This window comes from Balaenoptera acutorostrata, chromosome 20 (assembly GCF_949987535.1).
Source record: "Balaenoptera acutorostrata chromosome 20, mBalAcu1.1, whole genome shotgun sequence".
Lineage (NCBI taxonomy): Eukaryota > Metazoa > Chordata > Mammalia > Artiodactyla > Balaenopteridae > Balaenoptera > Balaenoptera acutorostrata.
The window spans coordinates 25,149,503-25,163,111 of record NC_080083.1 but is presented as its reverse complement, the minus strand read 5'-3'; the positions used below and the strand labels follow the sequence as shown (position 1 = coordinate 25,163,111).

The following is a 13,609-nucleotide window of genomic DNA, read 5'->3' as shown; positions in this document are numbered from 1 at the left end:
TTTTTTTTTTTTCCAGGAAGCAAAGCTAACAGATCAGTTACCACTTATCATTGTGTGTGATCGATTTGACTTTGTCCATGATTTGGTGCTCTATTTATATAGAAATAATCTTCAGAAGTATATAGAGATATATGTACAGAAGGTAAGTAATACTTAGATAACTTTAAAATATAATCTTGTAGATTTTACTTCTCACACTGGAAATCTTCATCCTTTTGAAACTCTGTGTCCAGTAAGAGTGGTCTGCTACAATGGCTTTCAACTTTTTTTTTCCAGCAGAATCCTTTCTTTGATTAAAATTTTACATGCATTCCAAGTAGGTAAAACAAAACAGAGCTGCTGTAGTTGAAAAAATTGAGTGGCCTACACCCTACTTATTTGATAGCCCCTGAGGTATCCATGTGGAGGCCATAGGCTGCAAAGCATAGTATTAAAACCATCTTAAATAAAGATATTAGAAACTTTACCTTCTAACTCCAGAAATAGAAAGGCAGTTTTGCTATGATGGAGGCCTTTTTACCAGATAATGTTTTCACAGTCATTCTGTGACTGTAGCTTCTTTGGACTTATTTGTCCTTTGGAGCAATGCTGAAGTAATTAATTAACCAAGGCAGACTTCCTGCTAAATTTCTTTGTCTAGTTGTAAATTTAGACTCAGTTTATTACTGAATTTTAAAACTGAGCTTGAAGAGGGAAATGAGTTTTATTTTTTAAAACTCCTTTTGGTTTTGCTTATTAGTAACGTAATGACATTCTTCTTTTTTTTAAACCATAGGTGAATCCAAGTCGACTTCCTGTGGTTATTGGAGGATTACTTGATGTTGATTGCTCTGAAGATGTCATTAAAAACTTGATTCTTGTTGTAAGAGGTCAATTCTCTACTGATGAGCTTGTCGCTGAGGTTGAAAAAAGAAACAGGTGTAGTACTGTTTTAATCTTCATAACTAAAGATAAATTATTAGTCTCTTCTAGCTTGGTAATGAATAGAAGTATAACCTGTCAGTTGCCTAAAAGCTACTCAGTAACTCATGGACCTTAATTCCCTGGAGATACCTAATTTAGAAGTGATAATCTAGCTGTAGCTTGCTCTATTTCTGAAAAAAAATCTGTTTTCTGAACTATTACAGATGTCATATAGAATATCTGTTAATCTAGCTGATCACCTTCTTTGCATGTTTATACACAGAGTCAAACCACGTAGCTATATGTTTTTAATGTAAACTTATGTAAAAAGCCTCCTTTTGGTTAGGTATGATACCACCATATTTAATAACTAATTCTTCTCTGATAAATTCTTGTCAAGCATGACAAAAGAGTTCCCTGTGTAACTCTGGGTTAAACTCATTTTTAAGTTGAACCTTGATATGATAATATGAACTATGAATTTCCAGTAGAGGAGAACATAGTGTGAGTGCTTCTAATACTTATACCATGAAGTCCTTTTTTAGCTGGGACATTTTGTGTTCAGAAAGTGCTGACATAGTAAATGAGGTTAGTGGGTTGGTATAATAGTAGGAGGTTACTCTAGCTATGAAAACATTATCAAGAATGGGGTTTAATTTTAACCTGAGGTGGTACAGGTGTTCTGTTAATGGTATTCATAGAATTTATATCTGAATGTTTCAAACATTCAGAAAATGTTTGAGAAATTCTGCAGTTAAGGACAATGGAGATGTAGAATATAATACTGATTTTTATAAAGCTTGAGACTAAAGTGATTATAGGTTGTAACAATTTTGTTATTTAAACCATGGTAAAAGAGTGTTGGTCATCTGGACCATTGAAATATAAGCTATAACTTAGCAAAACCATGGCCCTTGGTGGAGTGATTGTATGACTGCTAGAGGTATTAAAGCTAGAGCTTCTAAAGCTACCAGATTTTGTTCCCAGTATATATTTAGGGTACTGTTTCTTTTGGCTTTAGGTAATGTTCTATGTTACTTGTGTTAAAATTGAAAGGAACCTCAGATAATCAGGCCTATTTTTTCATACCACATCTCTATCCTACTCCTAAACAAAATTTATCTGAAGTCCAGCCATTTTGTCCAGTTTTAAGAACAATCTATGAATCTATAATCTTTTTTTTTCTATATCCTGTCTAGATAATGTAGCAGATAGATCTGGGAGAGTATGAAGGACAGTCTTATATATACCTTCTGTGTAATCTTGGGCAAATCATTTAACCATCTCCAAGTCTTAGTTTCATAATTTGTAGTAGGCGTGTTGAGAATTCAAAATAGTGTATGGGAAAGTACATTATAGACCGTAAGGTACTTACATAGTGTGTCAAGAATGTGCTATTTATAATATAATATGTGTATATGTGGGGTTTTTCTGTGTGTTTCTTTTCCTTTTTTTTTTTTTTTTTTTTTTTTTACTAGATTGAAACTGCTTCTGCCTTGGCTGGAGGCTAGAATTCATGAGGGCTGTGAAGAGCCTGCTACTCACAATGCTTTAGCCAAAATCTACATAGACAGTAATAACAACCCAGAGCGATTTCTTCGGGAAAATCCTTATTATGACAGTCGTGTTGTTGGAAAGTATTGTGAGAAGAGAGATCCACATCTAGCCTGTGTTGCTTATGAACGTGGCCAGTGTGATCTGGAACTTATTAATGTGAGTACTGCTAGCTGAACGTATACAGAGAAGGCTGCATTTTGTTTTGTTTTTCAAAATAAATTTATTTATTTATTTTTGGCTGCGTTGGGTCGTCATTGCTGCCCGGGCTTTCTCTAGTTGCCGCGAGCGGTGCTGCTCTTCGTTGCGGTGCGCAGGCTCTAGGCGCACAGGCTTCAGTAGTTGTGGCACGCGGGCTCAGTAGTTGTGGCTCGCGGGCTCTAGAGCACAGGCTCAGTAGTTGTGGCGCACAGGCTTAGTTGCTCCGCAGCATGTGGGATCTTCCCGGACCAGGGATCGAACCCATGTCCCCTACATTGGCAGGTGGACTCTTAACCACTGTGCCACCAGGGAAGCCCAAGACTGCGTTTTTTAAAAACCTGTTATATCATGTTGGATTAGTGAATTTTGCGAGTTTCAGAGTGGTTTTAGGTAATACGGAGCATCTTTGGAAGATACATACTTTTTTTAAAATACTTTGCTGATAATTATGAACTTAAACTGGCCAAAGTAGTTGATTAAGCTTATATTCACCCATTAACATTTAACCCCACTAGTTTTATCACTTATGTTCTCATACACTTATATGTATACACACACATATATGTATATATGTTTATATATATGTGTATGTATGTATAGACACATCTAAATTTTTAATCATATGAGAATAAATTGCATACCTCATGGCCTTATACCTCTTTGTTGTGTATTTATTAAGAATAAGGGGCTTCCCTGGTGGCGCAGTGATTGAGAGTCCACCTGCCAATGCAGGGGACACGGGTTCGAGCCCTGGTCTGGGAAGATCCCACATGCCGCGGAGCAACTAGGCCCGTGAGCCACAATTACTGAGCCTGCGCGTCTGGAGCCTGTGCTCCGCAGCAAGAGAGGCCGCGATAGTGAGAGGCCCGCGCACCGCGATGAAGAGTGGTCCCCACTTGCCTTAACTAGAGAAAGTCCTCGCACAGAAACGAAGACCTAACACAGCCATAAATAAAATAAATAAATAATTAAGAAAAATAAAATAAAATTTAAAAATTGATATTAAAAAAAAAAAAGAATAAGGATACTCTCTTTCATAACCACATTGTAGATGGCAACCTTAGTCAGTCTGACACCAGTAGAATACTTTTTACAGTCTGTTTTATTCCAGTTTTGTCAATTGACCCAATAATGTCCTTTAAAAGAAATTTTTTCCCTCCAGTCTAGGATTACATATTGCATGTAGTTGTCATATCTATCTTGTCTCTTTTAATCCGAAACAATTCTTCACACTTTCTTTGTCTTTTATTGACAGACATAATTGTAAAAATAGTCTTTTTCTCTATTTGTAATTTTTTATTGAGGTAAAATTCACATTACATTAACCATTTGAAAGTGAACAATTCAGTGGCAGTTAGTACATTTACAATGTTGTTTAATCACTACACCTCTCTCTAGTTCCAAGTTTTCATCACCACATGAGGAAATCCAGGAAATGCAGTCCTCAGTAAGCAGTTGCTCCACATTCCCTGCCTCCTTCCAGCCCCTGACAACCTCCAAACTGCCTTCCGTCTCCATGGATTCACCTATTCTGTGTATTTCTTATAAATGAAGTCTTTTTTAAAAAAATAGAATGTTCTTCGCTTTGAGTTTCTCTTATCGTTCCTCCTGATTAGATTTAGATTGTACGTTTCCATCCAAAATTTATTACTTAAGTGATGTTTTGTTTTTCTCATGCTGTAACATGCAGAAGCACCTAATTAATGTCCTCTTGTCCTTCATTTTGGGGGTCACTTTTTATCAAGTTGTCAATTTCTCCTATTGTATAAATATATTTCCCCTTGCAGATATTAAGTAGTTTGTGAAGAGACATTTAAGACAATGCGAGTATCCTACTGTGTGTGTGTGTGTGTGTGCGCGCGCATATGTATGGCTCCCCTGCCCCCCAGTTTTGAATCTATTGATTCTTATTCAACCATTCTTAATGTGTTGGTTGCAAAATAACAATTTTCCAACTTTATCCCTTTCTTCACATTTATCAGTCAGCATGCATATATTCGTGCACTCATGAGTTCTGTGGGTTGTAATCTATTGTTTAGATTTTCAAATTACTCCAGTTTTGACTGATAAAAACCCTGTCAACCTGCCTCTCATGACTTTGTGTCGTGTTCTCATTGCTCTTGGAGCACTCTTTGTTTCTTGGCCCAACAAGTTATACTATGCTCATTTTATACCCTCCCCAGCCCTGGATCATTCATTTTTCTGGGGAACTTTGATCCCTTTTAGTGGGGAGTACCATTAGAAACCCAGATCTAGGCTCTAGGTATATTTCCTTCTAGGGTCTTTCAGTGGTCAGAGCTAGGATATAATGCATCTATGTACATACACATTCATATATGAATATATGTATGCATATACACATGGGAAAATAAACACACAAGAATAGCTAGTAAAACACTGAAAAGAAAGCTATGAAGGTGCACGAGCCCTACCAGTTATTAAAGCACATTACAGAGCCTCTATAATTAAAACTTGGCATCCTGGTGCATGAATAGCTAGTCCAGTAGAGTAGAATATGAAGTCCAAATATAGATCCCACATCAGGGTGCTTTTTAAAAGCCTCCAAAAATTAATAAGTATGTTTTTTCTGTTGATTGAATTTTAATAAGAAAAATATGGTTGTGACCTATTAAAGAAACATGTAAAAGTAATGGATTTTTGTTTTTGCTATAAAAAAATAAACGGTATAATGATAGGAAATACCCTTTTTAAAGTCAGAAAAGAAAAAAAAAAGTAAAATCAGTCTATAAAAAGGTTTTATCTTTTACCATGAAATTAATCTTTAATATCTCATTTAGGTTTGCAATGAGAATTCCCTCTTCAAAAGTCTTTCCCGCTATCTGGTACGGCGAAAGGATCCAGAACTGTGGGGTAGTGTGCTGCTGGAAAGCAATCCTTACAGGAGACCCCTCATTGATCAGGTAAAACTGGCAAATGTGTTTAAGGCTCATCTTTTTAACTATGAGTAAAACCTTTTGCCTCATCATATACCAAATATACTCAAATGGATCATATTTAACTATGAGAGATGACAGTAAAAAGTAGAAGAAAATAAAAGTTGTACTAAAATGTATATATATCATAAATGTTAACAAAAGTGAAATATATCTTCTCCAAGAAAATATATCCCGAAAGAGAGAATTTAATTATATAAGGCTCCCTCAATTCATCATAGTTAAAAGGATAACAGTAAATTAAACATTTAATAAAATGAGTAAGAATTGCGATTTATTAATACCTGAGAAGTGACTCAGTTGATTAGAAACATTCAAGACAATGGTAAATCAGCAAAGGATAAGAATTCGTGAGAAAATACAAATGACCTAGTGGGTAAATGTTAAATAAATCTCAATAGGGTAAGCATAGACCTGCAAAGGAGATGCGGGTTTATATCTATATAAAAATTGAAAACATTTTTGAAAACCTTAAAAATTGAGGGTTGTTAATAATGGTTCTTAAATTGTTGGTAGAAGTATAAATATAGAAGAGAATAAATTGAAGAATATTAATTTTTCATTCTTAGGAAGCATTTCTAAGGAAAATTTCCAAGTTAATACAAAGCTTCCTAGAAAAAATGTTCATTGGTGCATCTGGGAACTATGCAAATAGCCAAAAATAGAGGAATTACTGAGTATGTAATGCCACATCTGTATGGTTGAATTGTATGTAACCATTAAAGTGATAATGAGGAGTGGTTATTACGGATAATATTTTAATCAGGGAAAAGATAGAAATTATGTAATTAGGGTGATTTTTTTTTCAAGAGAACGAAAGTATACATGTTACAGGTATATGTGGATTTATGTAAAAAGACCTTTGGGTGGTAAATTTAAAGGTATTTTATCTCGTTTCTCCTTCTCTGCCTATTTCATTTTCTACTGGGGCCAGCTTATTCTTATTAGATAATATCATCAAAACCACCTTGACTCTCAGTACTTATTCCCTGTATATCCTCTGCAGGTTGTACAGACAGCCTTGTCTGAGACTCAGGACCCTGAAGAAGTGTCAGTAACTGTCAAGGCTTTTATGACTGCAGACCTTCCTAATGAACTCATTGAACTGCTGGAGAAAATTGTCCTTGATAACTCTGTATTCAGTGAACACAGGTATCCTGTGAAGAGGGGTCTCTTGGCTCTTTAGAGTTAGTCTTTATAGCCTGTCAGTTTGGAGAAGGAACAGAGACAAAGATTAGAGAATGTTGTCTAAATTCTCACTTTTCTAATACCCTCTTATCACCCTACCTCCTGAGGCGAAATACTCTTTAGCTGCAGTGTTTATTCTTTATGACTAATGAGCTTTTCCAACATTGCATTCAAATCTTTCTTTCTTAAAGGAATCTGCAAAACCTCCTCATCCTCACTGCAATCAAGGCTGACCGTACCCGTGTTATGGAATATATTAACCGCCTGGATAATTATGATGCCCCAGATATTGCCAATATCGCCATCAGCAATGAGCTGTTTGAAGAAGCATTTGCCATTTTTCGGAAATTTGACGTCAATACTTCAGCAGTGCAGGTAAATCTACAGATTACCTGAGTTGATTTACTAAATATAATACCTTCTCTTGATTCAGTGTATGTATTGTCCTGTGAGAATGGGCATAATTTATTGCTGTGGCAATAGAAGAGCAATAAAATCCTAACCGTTTAAGTGTAATTGCTGTGTGGTAAGATTCATTGTACTGTAACTCTGATTAAAAATTGGTTGCCTAGGTCTTGATCGAACATATTGGAAACTTAGATCGGGCATATGAGTTTGCTGAACGCTGCAATGAACCTGCAGTCTGGAGTCAGCTCGCAAAAGCCCAGCTGCAGAAGGGAATGGTGAAAGAAGCCATTGATTCTTACATCAAAGCAGATGATCCTTCATCCTACATGGAAGTTGTTCAGGCTGCCAATACTAGTGGTATGACTTCTCACTTTTATGTGTTTGCCACCTCAGAAAATGTACCTAAGCTAAGCATTAAGTTATATGTCTGTTCTGTATTAAGTAAGAGTTAGAGACTGCATGGCTGTTTGCCCTCCGTCTTAGTTCAGATAAAGAGAGTCTGTGTTTTGTGAATTTAAAAGCTCCATGGGGAAGTTTAATTTTCTGTTTTGAAGTCTCAAAATTCTCATCTATCTCTAATCCGATAACTTTAAGGAAAAAGGGGATTCAGCTATTCATTTGGTCAGTAATAATACAGAGGCATAATAGAAGTTTCACTATTTTGATGCCTTTCACTGTTTGTATTTGTTATTCTCTATACTGTCTCTTTGAAAGGGAAATTAATAGCAATTCTCATTTGCTTCAGTGAAAAGATAAATGTTGGTATGTTAGTGTTTGGATTTACTTACTTATTTTTCTATACCTAGGAAACTGGGAAGAACTGGTGAAGTACTTGCAGATGGCCCGTAAGAAGGCTCGTGAATCCTATGTGGAGACAGAATTGATATTTGCACTGGCTAAAACAAACCGCCTTGCAGAGTTAGAAGAGTTCATCAATGGGCCAAATAACGCTCATATCCAGCAAGTGGGTTTCCTGTTCCGATTTTTTTTTTTAGGAGTGTAAAAATAGTTGAGCAGCTTCATTAGCTTAGTAGGATCAACAAGTGGCAACTGAAAGTTTCTAAGGAAAAATATTGTTTCTTAGTATTAAATTGAGTTGTAACTTTGGAAAGAAGATTGAGTTTAGGCTTACTGAAAATGGTTTTTGTTTTTTTTTCAGGTTGGTGACCGCTGTTATGATGAAAAAATGTATGATGCTGCTAAGTTGTTATACAATAATGTTTCCAATTTTGGACGCTTGGCATCTACTCTGGTTCACCTGGGTGAATATCAGGCAGCTGTTGATGGAGCTAGGAAAGCTAACAGTACTCGAACATGGAAAGAGGTAATCTAAACAACAGTTTGAGTAAAGAATTAAGATGCTATTTAGGAATGTTCTTTAAACTGATTAATTGAGTTAACCAGCCATGTTTACACTTGAGTTCACATAATTGCAATTTTTTAAATTGTAGGTCTGCTTTGCCTGTGTAGATGGGAAAGAGTTCCGTCTCGCTCAAATGTGTGGGCTTCATATTGTAGTACATGCAGATGAATTGGAGGAACTTATCAACTACTATCAGGTAATGAACTGAGTCTTTTGTATTAACTGAGATCTTTTGCCACAGATATTCTTGTCTTTAATTGCATTTTTCTCTTATTTAGGATCGTGGATATTTTGAAGAGCTGATAACCATGTTGGAAGCAGCACTGGGACTTGAGCGAGCTCATATGGGGATGTTCACCGAATTAGCTATTCTGTATTCTAAGTTTAAGCCACAGAAAATGAGGGAGCACCTGGAGCTCTTCTGGTCCAGAGTGAATATTCCTAAGGTAACCAACCTTTAATTGTAAGGCAACTCTATAGCTAAAACTAATACTTGAATTTTAATTTAAAAAAAGGTTTTTTTGCTATTAATTAGAATTAGAGACCCATATCGATCTAAAGCACTTAAATCTTTCTTATGCAGGTGCTAAGAGCTGCAGAACAAGCTCACCTTTGGGCAGAATTGGTGTTTTTGTATGACAAGTACGAAGAATATGATAATGCCATAATTACCATGATGAATCATCCGACTGATGCGTGGAAAGAAGGGCAGTTCAAAGATATCATTACCAAGGTGTGTACCTTCTTCAGAAGAGAAAGTCTTCAGAAGGAGAAAGCTCATTAGGAAGTAACTCTACCTCATGTATGGATTTTTGCTGTTTTAGGTTGCCAATGTGGAACTATACTACAGAGCAATACAATTCTACTTAGAATTCAAGCCACTGTTGTTAAATGATTTGCTGATGGTGCTGTCTCCACGGTTGGATCATACTCGTGCAGTCAATTATTTCAGCAAGGTAATAATTTTTAAAACCTCAGAACTTCATAGCAAGGAGCTAAGACATTCTTGGATAACTTTTGTCCATGAAACTTTAGCAATGTACTACATTTGTAACAAACTCTTATTTTAAAGGTTAAACAGCTACCACTGGTGAAACCATATTTGCGTTCAGTCCAGAACCACAACAACAAATCTGTGAATGAATCACTGAACAACCTCTTTATTACAGAAGAAGATTATCAGGTAAAACTTTTTGGTTCTTTCATGTATTCTCAAAACTCAGGTTATCATTGAGTTGTAAAGTTGGTATGTTCTGCAGTAAAAAAAAAAAAAAAAGCCCATCATCCCTTAGGACTGTAAATAGTAGGTGCTTGAGTGCCACGGATCTAAATTTAGTGAAGTTTTCAGGATTGGTAAATCTGATGTCTCCTAATTAAATGCCAAGTTTGCAGAATTCTGCTTAGATCTTGTCCAAGTTAATGCTTTAGACAGATACCTAACATCTAGACTGTAGATTGAGTTGAAAAAGTTTTTGAGCTCTTAAACTAGTCCATAAAACTTACACAGTATTAACTCTTATAGTCACTCTTTTTCTTGCCCAAGAGCATATTAGTACTGTCTTTTAGTAAACTTTCCCTTGTGAAGGATTTTGCAAAAACAAAATTAAAGTTAAGATTAAGCTAGTTGCCTTTGTCTTTCTCTTACTGTCAACATGGTTTTCTTTCAGTCTCAGATCCCATGCTGATCTCTATGACTGAATATCATGTTGAGTTGTATCAGGAGTTTACCTAGAGCATAAAATCTTACCCTCCAAATTACAAATCCCTCCAATTTCATAACCATTCAAGTTAGTCCTTGATACTGAAAACTTTGGAGAAAAAAATTGTACCTTTAGAAATTTTATAGTGCCTTGAAGGACTTTATTGTTAAACAGTTAGATTGAGGAATGTTGATACTTGTTCATATTACAACTTTGTGGTTTGATTCTTGAATCTAGGCTGCCATATTACAATAACGGCTCATTGATCAAGTCATATTATACATATATATCATGTAAGATATTGATCATATTACATACAGTCAGTCATATACAATAATGGCTCATTGATCAAGAATGATGGGACATAAAATTTAAACTAAAATGAAATACTGGTTTGGCATTTGAATGGCTTTGTTTTATTTTTTAAGGCTCTGCGAACATCGATAGATGCTTATGACAACTTTGACAATATCTCGCTTGCTCAGCGTTTGGAAAAACATGAACTCATTGAATTCAGAAGAATTGCTGCTTATCTCTTCAAAGGCAACAATCGCTGGAAACAGAGTGTGGAGCTGTGCAAGAAAGATAGCCTGTACAAGGTGAATAAAGTTGGTGGGGGTGGGGCTCTTAAGGCAAATACTAGATGATCTGTGTTAACCTTGGAATGGTATATTATAAGGGGTTATGGCCTATAAAAGTATTAGTTTTTGCAAGTATGAGAACTGCCTTTAAGCTCCTGCTTGAGGAGATGATAATTAAGTCGACTTCTTGATTCTGGAGCCTGTCTTCTGTTTATGTCAAACGTCTCTCTGTTTTAAAAAAAAAAAAAAAAAAAGAAAAGCTTTACCCTGTCTTTTCCTTTTCTTTCAGGAAATCCTTAATTTAAATGATATAACTGTGAGGTTTTTTCCCCATTGTATTACTTAGTTTACCAGTTCAGTGTATTTGAATTTAATGTTTGACCTTCATCCTTTCCTTTAAATAGGATGCAATGCAGTATGCCTCTGAATCTAAAGATACTGAGTTGGCTGAAGAACTCCTACAGTGGTTTTTGCAGGAAGAAAAAAGAGAGTGCTTTGGAGCTTGTCTCTTTACTTGTTACGATCTTTTAAGGCCAGATGTTGTCCTGGAAACTGCATGGAGGCACAATATCATGGATTTTGCCATGCCCTATTTCATCCAGGTCATGAAGGAATACTTGACAAAGGTAATGGCACCTCTGAGGACTAATTATCTTGAGGATATGTAAAATTCCATGTACAGACTTTGTTTCAAATGTTTTTTTCTCTAGTAGAAGTAATTTAGTTGATCATAAAATATTCCTATCCTCCAGTAATTTTTAATATCTGACAAATGACATTGAATGGAAAGGGAACTCAAACATAACTTGTCAGAATGTTTACCCTCAGAGTACCTCAGAATGTATTTCTGAGGGGCGAACAGTATTATGTCCATGTTGTATGGGTTTTTTTTTTTTTTTAAACGTTTGATAGAAACCTTTTTGTCAAAATAATGTCTTCCTCAAATCAATTCTTGTAACCCAGACGACCATAACTTAGCAGTGTAGATTCCCTTCTGTTTGGTTGGTTCTTGACTTTAATATGTATGTCTGTTTCCCCTAGGGAAGCTACACCTATATTCTTAATACCCTGTTAATCTTCTCAATATTTTGGTAGCTTAACCCCTTATTTAAAAGTATTGTAGGAGGTTAACAATTAATGACACATTTCCTAAAAGTGCATTAAACAAGCTGGGGGTATAATCATTTTATAAAATTCACTTATTCATCTTAATGTCCATTTTTGATGTTACGATGTCTTTTACTTACCCTGTCCTCAACAGTTACTAGCTTTCATGCTATAGAACATATTTAAATGGTCCTAAAGAATCCATTTTGTCAAAGCAAAACATGCTTATTAAAATCAGAGTTTCATATCTGGTCTCTTCAGCATGCCTGAGTTAAAGCGGGGGAAAAAGCACTACTAACAACCCCCAGTATAACTGAATATTTCCTTGGGCTACCATCTAATTAGATATCATTGTGTTAGTTATAATTTTTTAAGAATTAACATTTTCTGTGTATAAACTGCTTAAAGTCCAGTGTAAGAGGAAAAACATTCGCCTTGTCTTAGCCATAGATGAGAATAGCTTCTTTTCTTATGCATAATGCCAACTTGTGAGACCTGGCTCTAAGCTGCTGTTAACCGAAGTGCTGTAAATTTTACTAGTGATTAAGCTGCTTTCTTTGACACTGACTCTAGCATAAACTCTTCTGCAATAAGCTCTGAAGTTAAAAAAAAAAAAAAAAATTCTATGTTTTGCTTCCCGTATGCCCTTTATTTTCACTTTTCTCATACCTTTTTTAGTGGTTAGATGTTTCTCCCCTAAACCTTTGTTGCTGATTCTACCTTTTTATGCTCAATATGGAATTTGATTTTTTTCTAAGCTGCACCTTCTGAATTCCTTTGCAGGTTGATGCAATAAAGGAAAAGGTGAAAGTTGATTCTTTTCCATCTTTAAGTCTGGAGGACTAAGTCTAAGGAATTTGCATGATTTTTTTTCCTTCCTTTTCTACACTGCTGCTGCTGCTTTTTCCCCCGATAAATTTTCACTAAAGCCTCTGCAAGTCCCTTGAGACATAACTATAATAGAGCTCTAGGACATTAGTAGATGTTTGCTACTAATCGGCTAATAGGCTTTAGGAAGGGCAGGAGGCTAATCAGTAGTTGGTTCACAGTCTCTCTTAAATATATTATTAAAAACTGAGCATGTTGAGTTTCCATATTAATTCCAAAGTTTCAGGAAATTTCTCTTCCCTGTCAGGGTATCTGGACCATAATAGGATTTTCTCAATACTCTAAGTGAAATTAAACAGCCTCTGGTTTTATTTTGTAAGCGTGCCTGACAGTTGTTGAATTTATATATGTATATACATGCCCTAAAAGGCTTTTTGGGGTTTTTTTGGTATTGAAGGACTGTGATCCAGTTTCTGATCTCTTGATTCTTACTAATTTTTTGCTGAAAGTAGATATGAGAGATACTAGCTGCTTCCGAAGAGACTTTCCTCATGTTTCTCCAGGTGTCCAGTTCTTATGGTGCTAGTCCATTTTCAAGAGGAATCAAAACTTTAAAAATCATCAGACTGGCTTGCTGTAATTGTTGCTAAGCAACATGGATTATTTCTGTATGTAATGAAACAATATTAACTTATACTTTCTGTAATAAGGTACATCTCTGAAGCTACAAATTTGCTCTTATTCATCCGTTGGCTTGTCCAAGGTCAAATTTAGGTACCTTTTGGTCACTGCTTCCCTCATTGGCTTGTCTCCATCCCAGTA

The 13,609-nt window shown here is 35.6% G+C and overlaps 1 protein-coding gene across 4 annotated transcripts in view; it reads left to right on the top strand.

Annotated features, from left to right (window-relative positions):
• Positions 1 to 13,609, top strand: part of CLTC (clathrin heavy chain) — a 67,408-nt gene that overhangs the window by 40,936 nt on the left and 12,863 nt on the right. For 2 of the 4 annotated variants that reach the window (XM_057536685.1, XM_057536683.1), the window contains exons 15-31: positions 17 to 142; positions 776 to 918; positions 2,382 to 2,616; positions 5,457 to 5,579; positions 6,619 to 6,764; positions 6,992 to 7,175; positions 7,373 to 7,565; positions 8,015 to 8,172; positions 8,368 to 8,532; positions 8,660 to 8,767; positions 8,850 to 9,017; positions 9,155 to 9,304; positions 9,396 to 9,527; positions 9,644 to 9,754; positions 10,700 to 10,870; positions 11,257 to 11,478; positions 12,743 to 12,763. In XM_057536685.1, coding sequence (XP_057392668.1) covers positions 17 to 142; positions 776 to 918; positions 2,382 to 2,616; positions 5,457 to 5,579; positions 6,619 to 6,764; positions 6,992 to 7,175; positions 7,373 to 7,565; positions 8,015 to 8,172; positions 8,368 to 8,532; positions 8,660 to 8,767; positions 8,850 to 9,017; positions 9,155 to 9,304; positions 9,396 to 9,527; positions 9,644 to 9,754; positions 10,700 to 10,870; positions 11,257 to 11,478; positions 12,743 to 12,763 — 2,556 coding nt within the window. The remainder of the gene's footprint in view (positions 1 to 16; positions 143 to 775; positions 919 to 2,381; positions 2,617 to 5,456; positions 5,580 to 6,618; positions 6,765 to 6,991; positions 7,176 to 7,372; positions 7,566 to 8,014; positions 8,173 to 8,367; positions 8,533 to 8,659; positions 8,768 to 8,849; positions 9,018 to 9,154; positions 9,305 to 9,395; positions 9,528 to 9,643; positions 9,755 to 10,699; positions 10,871 to 11,256; positions 11,479 to 12,742; positions 12,764 to 13,609) is intronic. The other 2 variants (XM_057536686.1, XM_057536684.1) reach the window with 1 other exon arrangement.